This window comes from Diplotaxodon limnothrissa, linkage group LG3, assembly GCF_057381915.1.
Source record: "Diplotaxodon limnothrissa isolate DT_005_m linkage group LG3, D_limnothrissa_male_GT1.1, whole genome shotgun sequence".
NCBI lineage: Eukaryota > Metazoa > Chordata > Actinopteri > Cichliformes > Cichlidae > Diplotaxodon > Diplotaxodon limnothrissa.
Genome location: NC_140598.1, coordinates 32,288,217 through 32,306,363, shown reverse-complemented (window position 1 = coordinate 32,306,363; position 18,147 = coordinate 32,288,217). Strand labels below are relative to the sequence as shown.

The window sequence follows — 18,147 nt, the reverse complement described above, 5'->3', positions numbered from 1 at the left end:
TCTGGACTAGGGGATGACCCTACTGGGTGTTCGGAGGGGGGGGCATGTGTGGTGGACCACTGGAGGGCTCCACTCACACCCAGTTCTCAGGAAGTGTTGTTGCTGTGTTTTGGAGGGAAAGTGTTCAGTTCTGTGGTGATGAGTAATAAACGAGCAGTGTTTATCGAGAGCTCTCGTGTCGTCTGTGTTTACCTCCACAATACCATTAGTCTTCCGGAATAATTTCAACAAATAATATTTTTTTTCCAGACATTTGTATTTTCTGAAATGTCAAAGTGATGCAACTACACATGTGGTACTTTTATGATAACTAACAAAATAATAATGATGAAAATGGTGAAAATATTTCATGAAACAGACAGCCCCATGATCATTATGGCTAGTTGTTTTGTTTCTAATTTTGTTTCTCTCAAATCTCATGATGTCACCTTGATTACAAACACTTGTGTATCTTCCTCCCCCAGTTGCTCTTCCACATTTTTACCCGGTTCACGCTGAGGAAACCATTTTTAGGAAAACCACTCTCTTTTTTCCCCTTCCCCCTTTTTAATTTTTTCTTTTTTGACCTATCACACACACTCTATTCCATGTTTCTTTACCATACAATCGAAAATAGAGTTTTCACCCAGACCACCCGGACAGACGCCTCCTATAGCCTCACTACAGTTTTCTGGATCCAGCCCCCATTTACACATCCGGGTGTAAAGTAATAATTTAATGATGACTGTATTGAATAAAGAGCTAGATTAGACTAGATAAAACTTTATTAATCGCTTGGGTGAGTTCCTCTGGGAAATTCAGCTGACATGCATTATACATTGCAAGATAGTGAAAGCAGGAAATGTCACGTCAAGAGGAATCATTCATTATGTTGTGTTTAAAACTAAACACAGACTTCTTTTGTTTGAAGCGTTTATATAACTGCCATGCTCTCTCCCTTTTCCAGTTTCAGAAGAAAATAAACACCACCTACATCATCCCCTATCCAAGAGCTGCCATTGTAACTCAACCTGTTGACATACATTACAACTTCTGCAAGTTAAAACCACTGTCCCCTGAGGAGACTCTTGAAGAACAACTTCTGCTAGAGTCCATTGCTTGGCCTGAAACCCCATCTTTACCATCACCTCTTTTTATGAATAGCAGCAGTGATCCAGCCCACAGCACCTTCACCATTCTCCCCAGGAAGAGAGAGGGACAGTGGCAAATAGGGGATAAACTGGAGGCCCTGATCAAAATATATGACTTGATGGGCCGTACAAAGAAGTATGGAGGAGATGTCTTACTTGCCCGGCTGCACAACCCCACCCTTGGTGCTGGTGTTGCAGGACAAGTGGTGGATCATCTCAATGGTTCCTACTCTGCTGTATTCTCTTTACTCTGGGAAGGAAGCGCACAGGTTGAGGTGATGATAAAACTTTTAATTTTTATTGTTACTGGAGTTGTTGCTGGAGTCACTAAGAGTTTATCTATGTATTTGTAGTTGCTAGCAGATTTAAGATAGGAATGCTTAATTTATCCCATAATTGTGAAGTTTATTATTGCATCAACTGAAATGATAATGAAATAAACAGAAAATAATAACAAAAAATAACAAGACTAGTACTAATAAAATAGAAATAAAAAACTAAAAATATAATAAAATGTGTGTATTTTAGTAGTCAAGGGCCTCACATTCTTTATGTTGATAGCTGGACAATAAAATAAGTGTGTGAGCAAAGATAAGTGATTAAGTAAATAGCACATCACTCTGTGATGACTAATATTGCTGTAGCTATGGATAATGAGGTACTTAGTCTAAGGTGAGTTTCAAGCTTACTTGCTTTAAGGGACACTTAATGACCACATACTTGATGTTATGCTAAAGCACCAATGCCAACAATTCTTATTGAAGACAGTTTCTTCGCTGTTCCCTGCACCTAGTGCTCCGATTACCACTGGGACCACTGTTGCCTTCCCCCTCCACATCTTCACAAGCTCTTCTCTGAGCCCTTGGTATTTCTCGAGCTTTTCGTGTTCCTTCTTCCTGATATTGCTGTCATTCAGAACCGCTACATCGATCACTACGGCCGTCTTCTTCTGTTTGTCTACCACCACCATTTTGTCCGTCTATATCTGGAAGTCCCACAGGATCTTAGCTCGGTCATTCTCCACCACCCTTGGGGGCATTTCCCATTTTGACCTCAGGACTTCCAGGTTATACTTGGCACAGATGTCCCTTTATACTATGCCGGCCACTTGGTTATGGCGTTCCATGTATGCCTTGCCTGCTAGCATCTTGCACCCTGCTGTTATGTGCCAGATTGTCTCTGGAGCATCTTTACACAGCCTGTGTTATATAATATATATATAATAATATAATCCACTGATGAATACAGCTGCATTCAGAGAGTTTACAGTATTTTATAATCCAGTAAAGTCCTGTTTCAGAACCTCCGACTGTTGTTTGGACACATTCTTTGACCCTGTATGCAGAACAATGTTTGTCACAGTTGGATATTCATCTGCAATTTGAAGAATTCTCTCCTTCAGGTTGTTGACCATATCCTTAGGAAAGCAGAGGACTTTAGTGTTCTTACCGCACATCCTTTGTACATCCTTTACGGCAGAGTCACCCACAATCAGAGTTTCAGGCCTAGCCTTTAGCTTTCCCTGTGGCCTTTTACTTTTCAACAGATTTTCAGACCTTACTTCGCTACTTTTAGATGGATGGTTGTCCGATATAGATCCAGGGTCCTTTGATAGTGGAGCAAATCTGTTCTGCAGTTTCACATTCAGTTGTTTTGGAGGTTTGTTGTTAACCTTCCTATTCACGGTTGTCCAGTCCTGTTTCCTCCCGTATACAGGGGTAGAAGAGCTTCTCTGTCTCGTAGGAAGTGAAGGCCAGTCAGTTTCAGAGATTTCAGCTCGCTGTGCCCTGTCTGTGATACGTCCTCCCCCTTCCAGGAGACATGATTTATGTCTTGGCTTTGCACCAAGACAGTCCAAGGGGGGATTATCGCTTGAGGATTTCTTATAATGCACAGAGTCTACTTTCTTGGTCATGTTATCTGTGCTCCTTAGCTGTGTATTAGCTTGCTCATCGCCATTGTTTTGAATCAAAGGCAAGATTGTTTCATTTCCACACAGTCCATTTACCTCCACGTTTACTTCTAAATGATGAATTTTGGTCTCCAGTGCTGCAATCTTCTGCAGGAGGCTGTGGTAGTCGTCTGTGGAGAGGGAAGGCATCATGTTGCTAGTTAGCCTAGTGGTTAGCACCTTTCCAGGCTATTGAGGCTGTTCGGTGGCCAGACACTGTAATCAGGCTTCAGCTGTGTGTAGGCCACAGACACATGGAGCGCTGAAGATAAGGCAACTATAAAAATGTTGTTGTTTCTGTTAAGAACACTTTAGTCCAAATGATCTATAAGTGTCCAAAAGCTATTGCAGGTAAGCTCATATGGAAAAAAGGGAAAAAATCAGCATAAAAATCAATAAAAATCAATAAAAGAAGCAAAGCATTTAAAGTGCAAAGAGAGGAAGCGTCCCCACTCACAAAAGGGGGAGGAGTACACTATGCCGGCCACTTGGTTATGGCGTTCCATGTATGCCTTGCCTGCTAGCATCTTGCACCCTGCTGTTATGTGCTGGATTGTCTTTGGGGCATCTTTACACAGCCTGCACCTGGGGTCTTGCCTGGTGTGATAGACCCCAGCTTCTATGGATCTTGTGCTCAGTGCTTGTTCCTGTGTTGCCATGATTAGTGCCTCCGTGCTGTCTTTCAGTCCAGCTTTGTCCAGCCACTGGTAGGATTTCTGGGTATCGGCCACCTCCGCTATCTGCTGGTGGTACATTCCGTGCAGGGGCCTGTCCTTCCATGATGGTTCCTCGCCTTCATCCTCTTTCTTGGGTTTCTGCTGCCTGAGGTATTCACTGAGCACGCTGTCAGTTGGGGCCATCTTTGTGATGTATTCCTGGATGTTCCTTGTCTCATCCTGGACTGTGGTGCTCATCCTTCCGCTTAGCGTACAGCCTCGGGATGCTGGACTTGGGGTGAAACCCTCCATGCATGGTAAAGAGCTTTCTTGTCTTTATGTCAGTGGCTTCTATCTCCTCCTTTGGCCAGCCTATTACTCCAGCAAGGTACCTGATCACAGGTAGGGCGTACGTGTTGATAGCCCTGATATTTTTCTTACCGTTCAGCTCCTCTGGACTACTACTCCTCAGGACTTGCCTGACCCTCTGCAGGTACTTGGTGGTTGCAGCTTTCCTAGTGGCCTCTTCTTGGTTTCCATTTGCCTATGGGATCCCCAGGTACTTGTAGCTGTCCTCTATGTCTTCAATGTTGCCCTCTGGTAGTTCAATCCCCTCAGTTCTGACTACCTTCCCTGTCTTTGTTATCATCCGACTACACTTCTCCAGTCCGAACGACATTCCGATGTCATTGCTGTATGTCCTGGTGGTATGGATCAATGAATCGATGTCTCGTTCACTCTTGGCATACAGCTTGATGTCATCCATGTACCGGAGGTGGCTGAAAACTGTTCCATTCCGTAGTCGGTATCCGTAGCAGTCTTGTCAATGATCTCACTAAGGGGGTTAAGGCCTATGCAGAACAGCAGTGGGAACAGAGCATCTCCTTGGTAGATCCCGCACTTGATGGTGACTTGTGCTATGGGCTTGAGGTTGGCCTCCAGTGTTGTCCGCCACATCCCCATTGAGTTCCTGATGAAGGCTCTTAGGGTCCTGTTGATCTTATATAAGGGCAGGGATAGCTCAGTAGGTAAAGTGGTCACCCCATGATCGGAAGGTTGGGGGTTCGAATCCACTTAACGGCTACCCTGAGGTACCCCTGAGCAAGGTACCGTCCCTACACACTGCTCCCCGGGCGCCTGCTTAGTGGCTGCCCACTGCTTCACTGAGTGAATGGGTCAAATGCAGAGAAAAACAAGTAATTTCCCCATGGGGATCAATAAAGTATCCATTATTATTATTATATAGTTCTAGGCATTCCAGGATCCAGGTGTGGGGCATTGAGTCATAGACCTTCTTGTAATCAATCCAGGCAGTGCACAGGTTAGTCAGCCTAGTCCTGCAGTCTCGGCTGACTGCTCGGTCTGCCAGTAGCTGGTGTTTTGTGCCTCTGGTATTCTAGCTCATCCCTTTCTGTGCCCCGCTCATGTATCGACCCATGTGCCTGTTCATCTTAGCCGCTATGATGCCTGACAGGAGCTTTCACATGGTCTTGAGGGGGGTTATTGGTCGGTAGTTGGAGGGGACCGGTCCCTTCTGGGGGTCCTTGAGGATCAGGACTGTCAGGCCTTTGGTTAGCCATTCTGGGTGTCTCTCGTCAACTAGCAGCTGGTTCATTTGTGCTGCCAGGCGCTCGTGGAGCGCAGTCAGCTTCTTCAGCCAGTAGGCATGAACCATCTCAGGGACTGGTGCTGTCCAACTCTTCATACTGGAGACCCTTTCTTGGATATCTGCCACTGTGATGGTTACTGGACCCTGTTCAGGGAGGTTTCTGTGGTCTGCCCTCTGATCCACTAGCCACTGAACATTGCTGTTATGGGTTGTGTCCTTCTCCCATATGCTCTTCCAGTATTATTCTGTCTCCAGCCTTGGTGGTGCTGTTCTCATATTGTTCCCCTGCCACTGAGAGTTAACCTTGTCTGGTTCTGTGGAGAACAACTGGTTTATTCTCCTGCCTTCTATCTCTCTGGTGTACCTCCTCAAGCGGCTGGCCAAGGCTGTGAGTCGTTGCTTGGCAGTTTCCAAGGCCTCAGGTATGGACAGCCTCCTGTACTTCTTAGGCACCTTCTTCATCCCACCTTGCTGCAACTCCGATAGGTGGCTGACCTCCCTCCGTGCTACCTTGATCTTAGCCTCTAGCCTCTACCAGAGGCCGGGGAGCTTGAGGGTCCTGCGCAGTATCTTCGCTGTTCCTAGGACTGCGCTCTTCTGGACAGAGATCTCCGATGTTGTTCCCGGGATCTGCTGGAGCCACTCACCTAGTTTGGGAGTCACCGCACCTAGTGCTCCGATTACCACGGGGACCACCATTACCTTCACCCTCCACATCCTCTCGAGCTCTTCTCTGAGCCCTTGGTATTTCTCGAGCTTCTCGTGTTCCTTCTTCCTGATGTTGCTGTCATTTGGAACCGCTACATCGATCACTACGGCCGTCTTCTTCTGTTTGTCTACCACCACTATGTCCGGTTGGTTAGCCACCACCATTTTGCCCGTCTGTATCTGGAAGTCCCACAGGATCTTAGCTCGGTCATTCTTCATCACCCTTGGGGGCAGCTCCCATTTTGACCTTGGGACTTCCAGGTTATACTTGGCACAGATGTCCCTTTATACTATGCCGGCCACTTGGTTATGGCGTTCCATGTATGCCTTGCCTGCTAGCATCTTGCATCCTGCTGTTATGTGCCGGATTGTCTCTGGAGCATCTTTACACAGCCTGCACCCGGGGTCTTGCCTGCACTAAGCACAAGATATATATATATATATATATATATATATATATATATATATATATATATATATATGTATATATATATATGTATATGTATAAACCAATAGTGAGATGACGCTCTGGGATTATAATCAGAGGCCAACAATAATGGAGGAGGCAGGCAGAATCCCTTCAGATTGAGGATACTTACTTAATCCTTAAGGAAATTATGTGGCATTGGAAACTTGGCAGATGATGAGCAGCAGAGGTGAAGACTCTCAAAATACATGGGAGGCTTGGACTCATCTGGGATAGGAAACAGGCTCGGACTCACCTTCAGGGTCAAGGTGCACGGGACCCACAGGTGTGTGAGGTCAGGCACACAAGGCCCCATGTGTATGGAAGTGGCTCAGGTTGTGTGTGGATTCATGGACGTGCAGTCTCCCCAGGATGCGGGAGGCCTCAGATTAAGAAAGCTAATGGTCACAGGAATAATTTCCATCCTTTCTCCAATTTACCATTTCTATCAATAATTCTTTTTATTTTTTTATTTTTTATTTTTTTTTGTGTCCCATTTGGATCTTTAACCATCAGAATTATTGTCTTAAGGCCAAGAGAGATGCCAAGCGGATTTATTTTACCAAGTGGATCATCATGGCCTTGCCATATTGGTCCATTTGATTGACCTTTATTATAATTATGAATTTATTTTATTTTCGGTTGCTACAAACGGGACAGACATGACTGGGGATAGGACAGGGAGAAAGAATGAAAGAAAGAGAGGGAGAGAAAGAAAACCAAAGGGGAGAAGAGAGGGTGAGAAGGGGGGGAAGAAAGAAAAAAAACAAAAAAAAAAAACAAAGCACCTGGGTCACCTGTATGGAGAAAAAAACAGAAGAGAAAGCAAACAGCAAAGAGCTATCTATCAATAATTCTTGAAAAGATAGTTGCCACACAACTCCACTCATACTTAACTAATAATTCTCATGGTCCGGAGTCTGCGACTCCGTGTTTATGTTTAGTCTATTAGTATTCTGTGGTTTTGGTTACCTTGGGTGTTTGTATTCTTCTGTTTCATGGTTCATGTTCCTATGTTCTGTGTCCCCCAGTCTGTGTTAAGTTGGTGTGTTATGTCATTGCGTGTATGTGTTTCCTGTTTTATTGTGAAGGTCTGCGTCTTATGTGAGTGTTTTCAGTTTGCCTCCCTAGTCTTGTCACGATAATCACTTCCAGCTGTGTTCCCCACCTGTGTGTAAACCGTGACAGTACGAACCAGCCACTATGGACCCAGCAGCTTGCAACCCTTCTGAGGAGCTAAAGGACGATATCATTTTCACTGTGGAGAATCTTCTCAGCCTATGGCTGGAACACCCCCCGGAAGAGCTTCGCCGCGCAGCGGAAGATCGGCTGCAACGGCTCTTTTCCGGCCTGCCAGTTTCCAGAGCCTCAAGTGTCACTTTCAGCTCAGGCCCCCGTAGCTCCAGAGCCACCTGTAGCTCAGGCCCCGGTAGCTCCAGAACCACCTGTAGCTCAGGCCCCCGTAGCTCCAGAGCAACCTGTAGCTCAGGCCCCCGTAGCTCCAGTGCAACCTGTAGCTCAGGCCCCGTAGCTCCAGTGTTACTGGTCTCACACACTCACTCCATGCAGGGAGAAAGTTTAATTTCACCTCAAGGTGCTTTTCATGGTTCAGCCGCCATTGGCACTGTTTGCCGCTCCAGGGTTTCCCCAGAGGCTAGGTCTCAGTCCCCAGCTGATTCTGGACCCCTGAAGTTTAAGCAGCCACCTGAGAACTGCACCATGTCAGCGTTGCCTGGTCAGAGCCAGTGCTCGGTGCATTGCCAGTCGCCGTTGTGTCAGCTAGTGGCCTCCATGACTGCTGGCTTAATGCTGACTTCTGCTGGAGGGTCCGAGGGACCGCTCCGGCCTTCGTCTCCTGTCTCCGCTGGAGGGTCCGAGGGACCGCTCCGGCCTTCGTCTCCTGTCTCCGCTGGAGGGTCCGAGGGGCCCGTCCGGCCTTCGTCTCCTGTCTCCGCTGGAGGGTCCGAGGGGCCCGTCCGGCCTTCGTCTCCAGTCTCCGCTGGAGGGTCCGAGGGGCCCGTCCGGCCTTCGTCTCCTGTCGTCACTGGAGAGTCCAAGGGATCCGTTCAGTCTGCGGCACCTCCGGCTTCCACTCCGCCGCCTGCAGCGCCTCCGTCTCCGGCTTCCACGCCGCCGCCTGCAGCTTCATCCTCGCCTGGTGCAGCTTCATCATCTTCGCCTGGTCCGGTCCCGGCTTCATCATCTTCGCCTGGTCCGGCCCCGGCATCCGCATGAGCTTCAGCGTCGCCCGGTCCAGCCTCAGAGTCTTCAGCCTCATCTGGCCCAGCCTCAGAGTCTTCAGCCTTGCTTGGCCCAGCCTCCGTGCCTTCAGCCTCGCCTGGCCCAGCCTCGTTTGGGTCTGCAGCTAAACGGCCTCTTTCTAGGCTGCTGGCTAGGCCACTGGCCGGGTGCCATCGCCGTTGCCTTCCGCATGGCCGGCCCCCGGACCCTCTTCGCCTGAGTGGCCGCCGTTGCCTTCCGCACGGCCGGCCCCTGGATCGCCGTCGCCGCCCGAACGGCCGTCCCCCTGACCTGTTTCCACGTTGCCGCCGTTGCCTTCCGCATGGCCGGCCCCCGGACCTTCTTCGCCTGAGTGGCCGCCGTGGCCTTCCGCACGGCCGGCCCCCGGACCGCCATCGCCTGAGTGGCCGCCGTGGCCTTCCGCACGGCCGGCCCCCGGACCCTCTTCGCCTGAGTGGCCGCCGTTGCCTTCCGCACGGCCAGCCCCCGGACCCTCTTCGCCTGAGTGGCCACCATTGCCTTCCGCACGGTCGGCCCCGGACCAGTGTTGTCATCGTCGCCATTGCCTTCCGCACGGTCGGCCTCCCGAACTGTGTCCACATCGCCGCCGTTGCCGTCCGTGCGGTCGGCCCCCTGAACTGTTTGGACTCCTGTGCTGGCCGGCCCCCTGACCTCTTCTGTTTTGGACTCTGTTTTCCTGTGCTCTGGTGTGCTTCTTTTCTTTTGGTTTTGGACTCGTGTTTTGTTTTTCTTTTTGTCTTTTGACCTTCTGGTGCTCCTGTTTTGTTTTGTGTTTAGTTTAGTTTTCCCAGTTTAGAGTTTTTACCGTTCTGTTTCTCGCCACCCCTTTTGTTGTACTTATCCGGTTGTAAATAAAGCTCATCCTCCACTTAAGCAGTCTGCATCTTGGGTCCGTTAAGTATTCCACACAGCTTGCCCCGGCAAACCGTGACAATAATAATCACTTCCCTCAGTGTTTTGAAAGGCGCTTTCTTAATTAAAATGTATTATTATTATTATTATTATTATTATTATTATTATTATTATCATTATTGTTATCATTATTATTATTATTAGTAGTAGTAGTAGTAGTAGTAGTAGTAGTAGTAGTATTGTTGTTATTATTATTTATAAGAGGTGACACTTCAGGAGACTGGATGCTTCCTGGTGCCAGATCAAAGGTTCAGACCTATCCTGGCCTGCAGGGACTATTTATATTAACAACTTCACATTTGCTGTAGCACAATGAAGCTCTGGCTTGCTTAATAATATTTAAAAGTACCATGTGCCAGATCCATATTATATATACTTCTGTGAGACCAAAATTTCAAAACTTTGATTAATTGTCCTACCAGGTGACACTGGTTCATCCCAGTGAGGCAGTCACAGAGTTGCGTAGGGTGGACATAGAAGAACCCGACAGGATCTACTTCAAGAGTCAGTTCCGCTCGAGCTTGCTCACTAGAACAACCACCTGCAACGTATGTTTACGTCCAACCCAGCCTGTGTGCAACTACACTGATTTACGTACAGGTGAGCCATGGTTCTGCTATAAGCCAGCAAATATGAGTTGTGACACCAGGATGAGCAACTACAATGGAGGATATAAAGCAAGCCTGACAACCATGGAGAAGCTTTTCCAGAGGTGAGCATTACCTGTGGGGTTCAATTTCTAGAGTTACTAAAATCATATCTAAACTAATACAAGGGAAAATAAGGGCTACTTTGCAAAATACTTTGCTACAATACTATGTCAAAACACATGAAATAAAATGCCCTCACTTTTTAATATTTGCTAGAATATGTCTGTGAAGGTTCTCAGTCATCCAGTTTATCCTAGTCTAAGGAGCTTGGAAAGAAAAGCGTCTGGACTTCTTTGAGTTGCTTGAAGACGTCTCACCTCTCATCTGAGAAGCTTCTTCAGTTCTTAGGTTCAAATGGTGGAGAGTCCCAGATTTAAACCCAGTGGGAGTTTCCCCCCAAAGAGGGACAAAGGACCCCCTGATGATCCTCTACCTAATCACATGAGCCAAGGTGTGAAAGCGGGTGTGGGTCACAATCAGCCAGGGTTTCAGGTGAGCTCATTGTGAAACCTGGCCCCACACTATTATGTGATTTCCTGAGGTCAGATGGCCCAGGATGTGAGTGGACGTTGAGGCGTCTGGGAAGGGAACTCAAAACTGGATTATAGATGGCAGACAGTTGTTGTTGTAAACCACCGCCTCTGTTCAAAGATGGTCGCTCACAGTGGACATAGATGGCTTCTTTCACTCTTTCAAACCATCTGCCCTCTCTTTCCAAAATGTGAACATTGGCATCCTCGAAAGAGTGACCTTTGTCCTTTAAATGCAGATGGACTGCTGAGTCTTGTCCTGTGGAGGTGGCTCTTCTATGTTGTGCCATGTGCTTGTGAAGTGGCTGTTTGGTCTCTCCAATGTAGAGGTCTGGGCATTACTCGCTGCACTGTACAGCATACACCACATTGTTAAGTCTGTGTTTTGGAGTTTTGTCTTTCGAGTAAACAAGTTTTTTTGTCTGAGTGTGTTGCTGGGTCTGAAATACACTGGGATGTCATGCTTGGAGAAAACCCTCCTGAGTTTCTCTGATACACCGGCTACATAAGGGATGACAATGTTGTTGCGTCTGTCTTTCTTATCCTCCCTCGCTGGTGTCTGATCTTCTTTTCTGTGACTCTTTGCTGACTTTATAAACGCCCAATTAGGATAACCGCATGTTTTAAATGCTTCCTTTACATGCGTGTGTTCCTTCTTTTTCCCTTCAGGCTTAAAGGGAACATGTTTAGCCCGGTGGTGTAGGGTCCTGATTACCCCAAGTTTGTGTTATAGAGGGTGATGGGAGTCAAAGAGGAGGTACTGGTCCGTGTGTGTGGGCTTCCGGTAAACTTCAATGTTGAGGTTGCCATTCTCTTCAATGTGCACAGGAAAGGCAAACAGTTATCCTTCCCTGTTGAACTTGATGTTTTTATCCACCGAGTTAATGTGCGCAGTGAAGGATTCCACTTCTTGTGTTTTGATTTTGACCCAGGTGTCGTCTACATATCTGTACCAGTGGCTGCACTGTAAAATCTAATTAGTTCACAGAACTCAAAAAAATGATGTAAACTTGTGGCCTAAAAAAAAATGAGTAAAGTTTTACGTAAGATGATTAAGCTAGGGCAACTTACCCATTTTGAGTACACTGTACAGCCTCATTAGTTCCCAGAACTCAAAAAAATTGAGTAAAGTTTACTTAAGATGACTAAGTTAAGGCAACTTATTCACTTTGAGTATAGAGTAAAAACCTATGTAGTTTCCAGATTTAAAAAAAAAAAGCAAACTCATTGCCTCAAAAAAACTAAGTAAAGCTTACTTAAGATGACTGTTAGGACAACTTATTATTTGCAAGTATGCTGTATTAAGAATAACTTGATATTTCTGACAGTACAACACTAATTGTTTACCTACTGACAAACATTTTAAGTTCAACTAAATGAAAAAACAATTTGTGATAACCTGAATATGATTAAAAATAATTAACAACACTTTTTGTAATGATGTTAAAATCAGCCCAACTTTTATTTTCAAACACAACAAAGTATAACAGCCAACATACTGGACACTGTTCTGCTGAACAACAAACAATTATATTGCCATCACTGTTATAATCTTACAATGAAACAAAGTCTCAGATGTAATTATTATGAAAATAAGTTTAGGCCTACCACAAGTTTGTTTTGTACTTACATTACTTATATAATCAAAATAAAATATTTATTGTTCTGTCATAAGTGCAGTCTCTAATTTAAACAACACATTTGTTTTTCATTCCAACACCTGAGCTGGAATGTTGTAATATTTTAAGGATGGCTTGTTTCCAGTCCAGGCATTACTGCCTGAATGACTATCATGGATCGAGGTGATCCAAATGTAGGTGCAGAAGAAAGTCTTTAACTTCCCTTAAGTACAGTGGCAGTGGATGTGGGTTGGAGATGCAATGAGCTTGAACCTGCAGGCAACCATCTTCACTGACCACACCATCTGTGACGGAGTACTCATCTCTCCTGGTGTCCTGCAACCAAACAATCATATTTTTTGGAACATGAACTTAATTACTTTCTTAAAACATTTTTTTCTGCATTTGGTATAGAACAGACTCCAATTTAGACAGTCTCAGGCTCCCTCCCCACCGGAGAGGTGACATTCAATGTCCCACTTGTCAGTCTGGATAGCCCTGACCACCACCCAACATACGATAATATCATGAAAGCATGATTTTAAAAAGGGCGATGCAAACATGGCCAATAACTTTCATTCTAATGATGTGCAAAATGATTTGGGCACAAAGAAAATTTTGCTGTTAGAAAACTTGCAGACTTCACTATATACAGTATAGACCCTCTAAACTAAGTTTGGGGATGTGATCTTTCAAGAAATGCAGACCAAACTGTTGTTGTTTGTTTACTTACACAGCGTGTCTTGTAGAATTTACTGGAATCAACAGCAACAGCATAGTGCAGTCATATCTCAAGTCTAATGACAGAAGACAGGAAAAGATCAGTAAAGAAACAACTTCCCCAAACCAAAGCACAAATAAAACAATAAGTAAAACAGGCTGATCTAAAGTATGATTAAAGTTCAGCCTGATTAATATAAATGTCACTGACAGTTGCTAATATATTGGAAAACCAAAATACTTACCACTGAGTTGATGTCTTTCTGTCCAACAGCAGGAGTGCTGGTCCCGAGCTGCAAAGACAGTAAGAAGCAAGCAGAGGGAGAAAAAACAGAACATTTTTTAGAAGCTGATTTGATCCTTTGATCCATTTTTGCAAATATGTGATGTCTTGAGCTGGAGCAGATATTTGAACTTTACACAGCTACATTCTTGCCTGAAAATATCTTAAAAGTTTATTTTGTGACCCAGAAAAAGTAATATTTAACAGTTTTTTAGCTGTGCTCCTCCGCCATTGCCGCGCTTACAAGAATGCACAGGCTCCGACAACCGCGGCCGACAAATGCGATCCTCCTTTTCCCTAGATTACCCTTTCTGGGTCACAAAATAACCTTCTAAGATATTTTCAGGTGAGAATGTAGCTGTGTAATGCTCAAATATCTACTTAATTTATCAAAATATCATATATTTGCAAAAGTGCTTCCACGTTGTCAGAGAGCTGCGTTATCCACCAGCGTGATAGCTGACCAAGGCTTGATAGAGCCGGCATGATTGCTAAACAAGGGGGAGGGTGTATCCGGCCTCCTCGGCTGTAATTGCTCCAGCCCAGAGTCGATCATGACCAATTGGCCAATCCAACACCTTTCATTATATATACCCTTCCTAAAAATAAAAAAAAAATCCATCGGCCCATAAAAACAAAAAATCGCCAGCGGCCCACCGGGCTCTGGCGGACTTGGTTCTATGGTAGGTCTTAAAGGGTTAAAATAACCAAGAGCCTTTCTTTCCACTTCCTCCATGTAAAGGTTGGCTACAATAGGTGACACGGGGAGCCTATGGCGCAGCCATGTTTTTGTCTGTAGAAACCCTCGTTGTATTTGAAATATGTAGTGGTGAGGCAGAGGTCTAACAGTGTGCAAATCTGATCGGGTGTGAAGTTGGTCCTGTCTTCCAAGGAGCTGTCTTGTAGTCATTTTCTGACAGTCTCCACTGCCTCTGTGGTGTTTATCCAAGTGAAGAGAGAGACTACATCAAAGGACACCATGGTTTCATCTGGGTCCTGGGTAAGTTTCTGGATCTTGTCGGTGAAGTCGGTGGAGTTTTTGATATGATGTGGGGTGTTCCCCCACAAGAGGTGCTAGGATGGTAGCAAGGTGTTTAGCAATGTTATAAGTGGCTGAGTTTATGCTACTGACAATGGGTCTGAGTGGGACACCTTCTTTGTGGATCTTAGGAAGTCCATAAATGCAGGGTATGGCATCCCCTGGGTAAAGGTGGTGATATGTAAGGCGGTCAATGATTTCGTCCCTTTCAAGGTCTTGAAGGCAAGCTATAACTTTCTTTTTGTAGCTGCTTGTGGGGTCTCGCTTTAAGGCTTTGTAGGTATTGTTGTCACTACCTGAGAGTAGTGATCTTTGTGTGGTAATCTGTTGTGTTTAGGACCACGGTGCACCTTTCCTTATCAGCTGGTAATATAGTGATGTTGTGGTCTTTGCTCAGGGAAGCGACAGCCATCTTTTCTTGTAATGTGAGGTTAGACGGAGGGACTTTGGCACTGGAGAGGGTGGCTGAGACTTTCATCCTGATTTGCTCTGCTTCTGTCTGTGATAATTTATTAATCCGTATGGCAGTTTCTGTGGCTGTGATGAGGTCCACTATGGGCAACTGTTGCAGAGAAATGGCTGATTGTGACCCACACCTGCTTTCACACCTTGGCTCATGTGATTAGGTAGAGGATCATCAGGGGTCCTTTGTCCCTCTTTGGGGGGAAACTCCCACTGGGTTTAAATCTGGGACTCTCCACCATTTGACCTTAGAACTGAAGAAGCTTCTCAGATGAGAGGTGAGACGTCTTCAAGCAACTCAAAGAAGTCCAGACGCTTTTCTTTCCAAGCTCGTTAGATTTGCTAGAATAGAGATGGAACTATGTAGCTTGCTACCTGGAAAAATGTTCCATATTTTCTCTATCTGGTCTGTAGCTTAATGATTGGTAGTTTATAACTCAAGCTATGTTTGCTGCCTACTGAGCCTAAAATTTTCATTGTCAGTAGTGATGTGCCATTGTTACCTAAATATGACAATGATAAAAAATTGAATTTGATTCACTGTATCTAGTACATCTCTAGTTTAAAAATCATTTTAATACTTTCCAATTTTTGTGAAAAGATTGTAATGTATGTACTTTCCTCAGCCGCGTAAACATGAAAGTATCCATTCCAGCTTCAGGACCTGCCAGTGTCACTGTTTTGCCAAAACAGAAAGGTAAAAATACAAATCTTACTGCTAACATCTATATCTTAATCTTCATCTCCATATCTTCCCTGGCCTCTCTGTGGGGATGGTTTTCACTCTGTCTCACAGTGCGATGACATCCAGTTTGCACGCCAATGGTCAAACTTTAAATACTTATTTGTATGGGTTACTTTATGGTACACATCAAGGTTTAAATGTCCGTCATTACTGATGCAAACCTCACAGAAGGCCTCCAAGAAGGCTAACCTGCCACCTTTCTCCTTGGTGAACATGATGTATCGGTCCACCAACTAAATGTGATCAGTGAATTGTGGTAAGTCCTGAGATTTTATTTTCAACGACATACCTGAACCAGGTAGCATAGTCGTGCAATTAGTAGCAAGAAGGTAAGAAGATCCTGGGTTCAATTCCGACACATGGTTGGGGCCTTTCTTTCTAGAGTTTACATTTTCTCCCCGTGTTTGCATTGGTTCTTTCCAGGTACTGCAGCTTCGTCTCACAGTCCAAAGACATGGAGTATGTGGGGTTAGGTTAATTGGTCAATCTAAATTGTCCATAGATTTGAATCTGGTGTAAATGGTTATTCGTCTTTATGTGTTAGCGCTGTGACAGACTGGTGACATGTCCAGGGTGTACCCTGGCTTTTGCCCTAACCAGCCACTTTCCAGTGCCTCATGGACCAGGTACTGTATCTGCACACTGCATATGCTGCATTTGTCAGATTAATTGAGTTTATACAGGTTAAGGAAAGGCTTTGTTTGTGTGTGTGTGTATTTTTACTTATTAAAATACACATTGTCTGTTTTACTGCTTACCAGGTCAGTCAGAGGTGAGCAGCAGCAGTGTGGAGTCTGAACCGTCTGGCTATTACTACCAGGGTGTGTGGCGAGCACTAGGTGGCACTACCGTTCATCAGTTCAACACTTCCTCAGCCATCACTCAGTGTCTGAAAGGAAAGCTGGTCCATATGTATGGAGACTCCACAATGAGGCAGTGGTTTGAGTACCTTAATGCAGCACTACCAGGTAGCTGCTCTGCAAACCTTTCTGGCAAAGAACAATAATTTATTCACACTATTTTATTTATGTAGTTTAATTTATTCCCTTTGGAATTCTTTTAGATCTAAAGGAGTTTAACCTTCATAGCCGCAAATCAATTGGACCTTTAACGGCCCTGGACTATGCGAATAACATCTTTGTAAGGTACCGCACCCATGGTCCTCCTCTACGTACTGTCATTGTCCCATCCATGGAGCTGCATTATATTGCCAATGAGCTGGACAATGTGGTTGGAGGCAGTAACACTGTAGTAGTTTTTGGCATCTGGGCACACTTTGACAATTTCCCTATTGGGTTCTACATCCGTCGACTGATGACCATCCGCAGTGCAGTGGTACGGCTACTGTCCAGGGCTCCAGGCACAGTGGTTGTCATTCGGACTGGAAATCCCAAACCTTATACAATTCTTGGTGCATTTGTTAACAGCGACTGGTACACTTTTCAGCGGCTAAAGGCACTCAAGGCTATATTCAGAGGATTGAATGTCCATCTGGTGGATGCCTGGGAGATGGTTCTGGCCCACCACCTGCCACACCTCATGCACCCACAACCTCCAATTATCAAGAACATGATTAATGTTCTGTTGTCCTACATATGTCCTCCAAAGGGTGGATAGATGTGTTTCAGTACTCCATCTATAAACATATTCAATCCTCATCTAATCTATCTTCTTCACTCTTCACAGTGCAGTTTATGAAGACTGCTCCGGTTTTCACAGTTCCACTGTAATGTCAACTCTTGGGTTCTATTTAGACTTCAATTGGGGCTTTTTTTATTAGTGCTTTTATATTTACTGAGGGAAAAACCAAAACAATTTTGTTATCCCTTTCGTATTTTCTGTTTCTTTCAATATTCATAATATTAAATCAAAATCCATTTCAAAAAGCCAGTTTTACTTTTTAGTTATTACACCAAACATAAAATAGTAACGTGAGGGGGTAAAAATGAAAAACAACCAGCAAAGCTGACATGTTCCAGTGTGTTCCTAAGATGGGAAGAACCTAAAATATTATTTCTCTAAATGTGATTTTATATAATTATGTGTTTCCATTGTGCTGGTAAACCAATTACATCACTTGGATTTGATGCTTCACTGAATGACATTTTTTCCTTTTTATGGGCCTTTTTGTCAGTGGGAAGAGAGGCCAGTAAAGAAGCGGACCAAAGTTATCCTCCAAATCTGTGTCACAGCTTATCGATTGATTTGTTGAGACTTGACTTGAGTGTGAAGTAGTTTTTCCTTTCTTCTTGCATTGTGCTTGCTAATTGAGTTGATTATTTGTTTTTTTTAACATCATTTTCATAATATACAGATAGATGCCTATTATTGTTTCACTAGCTTGCCAATTATGTCCAGAAGTGAAGGTAAATAAATAAAACTGCTTTGAAAAAAAATTCTCTTTG

The 18,147-nt window shown here is 44.8% G+C and overlaps 1 protein-coding gene across 1 annotated transcript in view; it reads left to right on the top strand.

The window, feature by feature from the left end:
- LOC146635417 (NXPE family member 3-like) overlaps positions 1–17,359 on the top strand; it is a 70,285-nt gene extending 52,926 nt beyond the window's left edge. Inside the window, exons 2-6 of the mRNA XM_085346963.1 lie at positions 947–1,405; positions 10,117–10,406; positions 15,624–15,694; positions 16,504–16,710; positions 16,806–17,359. Coding sequence (XP_085203089.1) covers positions 947–1,405; positions 10,117–10,406; positions 15,624–15,694; positions 16,504–16,710; positions 16,806–17,359 — 1,581 coding nt within the window. The remainder of the gene's footprint in view (positions 1–946; positions 1,406–10,116; positions 10,407–15,623; positions 15,695–16,503; positions 16,711–16,805) is intronic.
- The last annotated feature ends 788 nt before the right edge of the window (positions 17,360–18,147 follow it).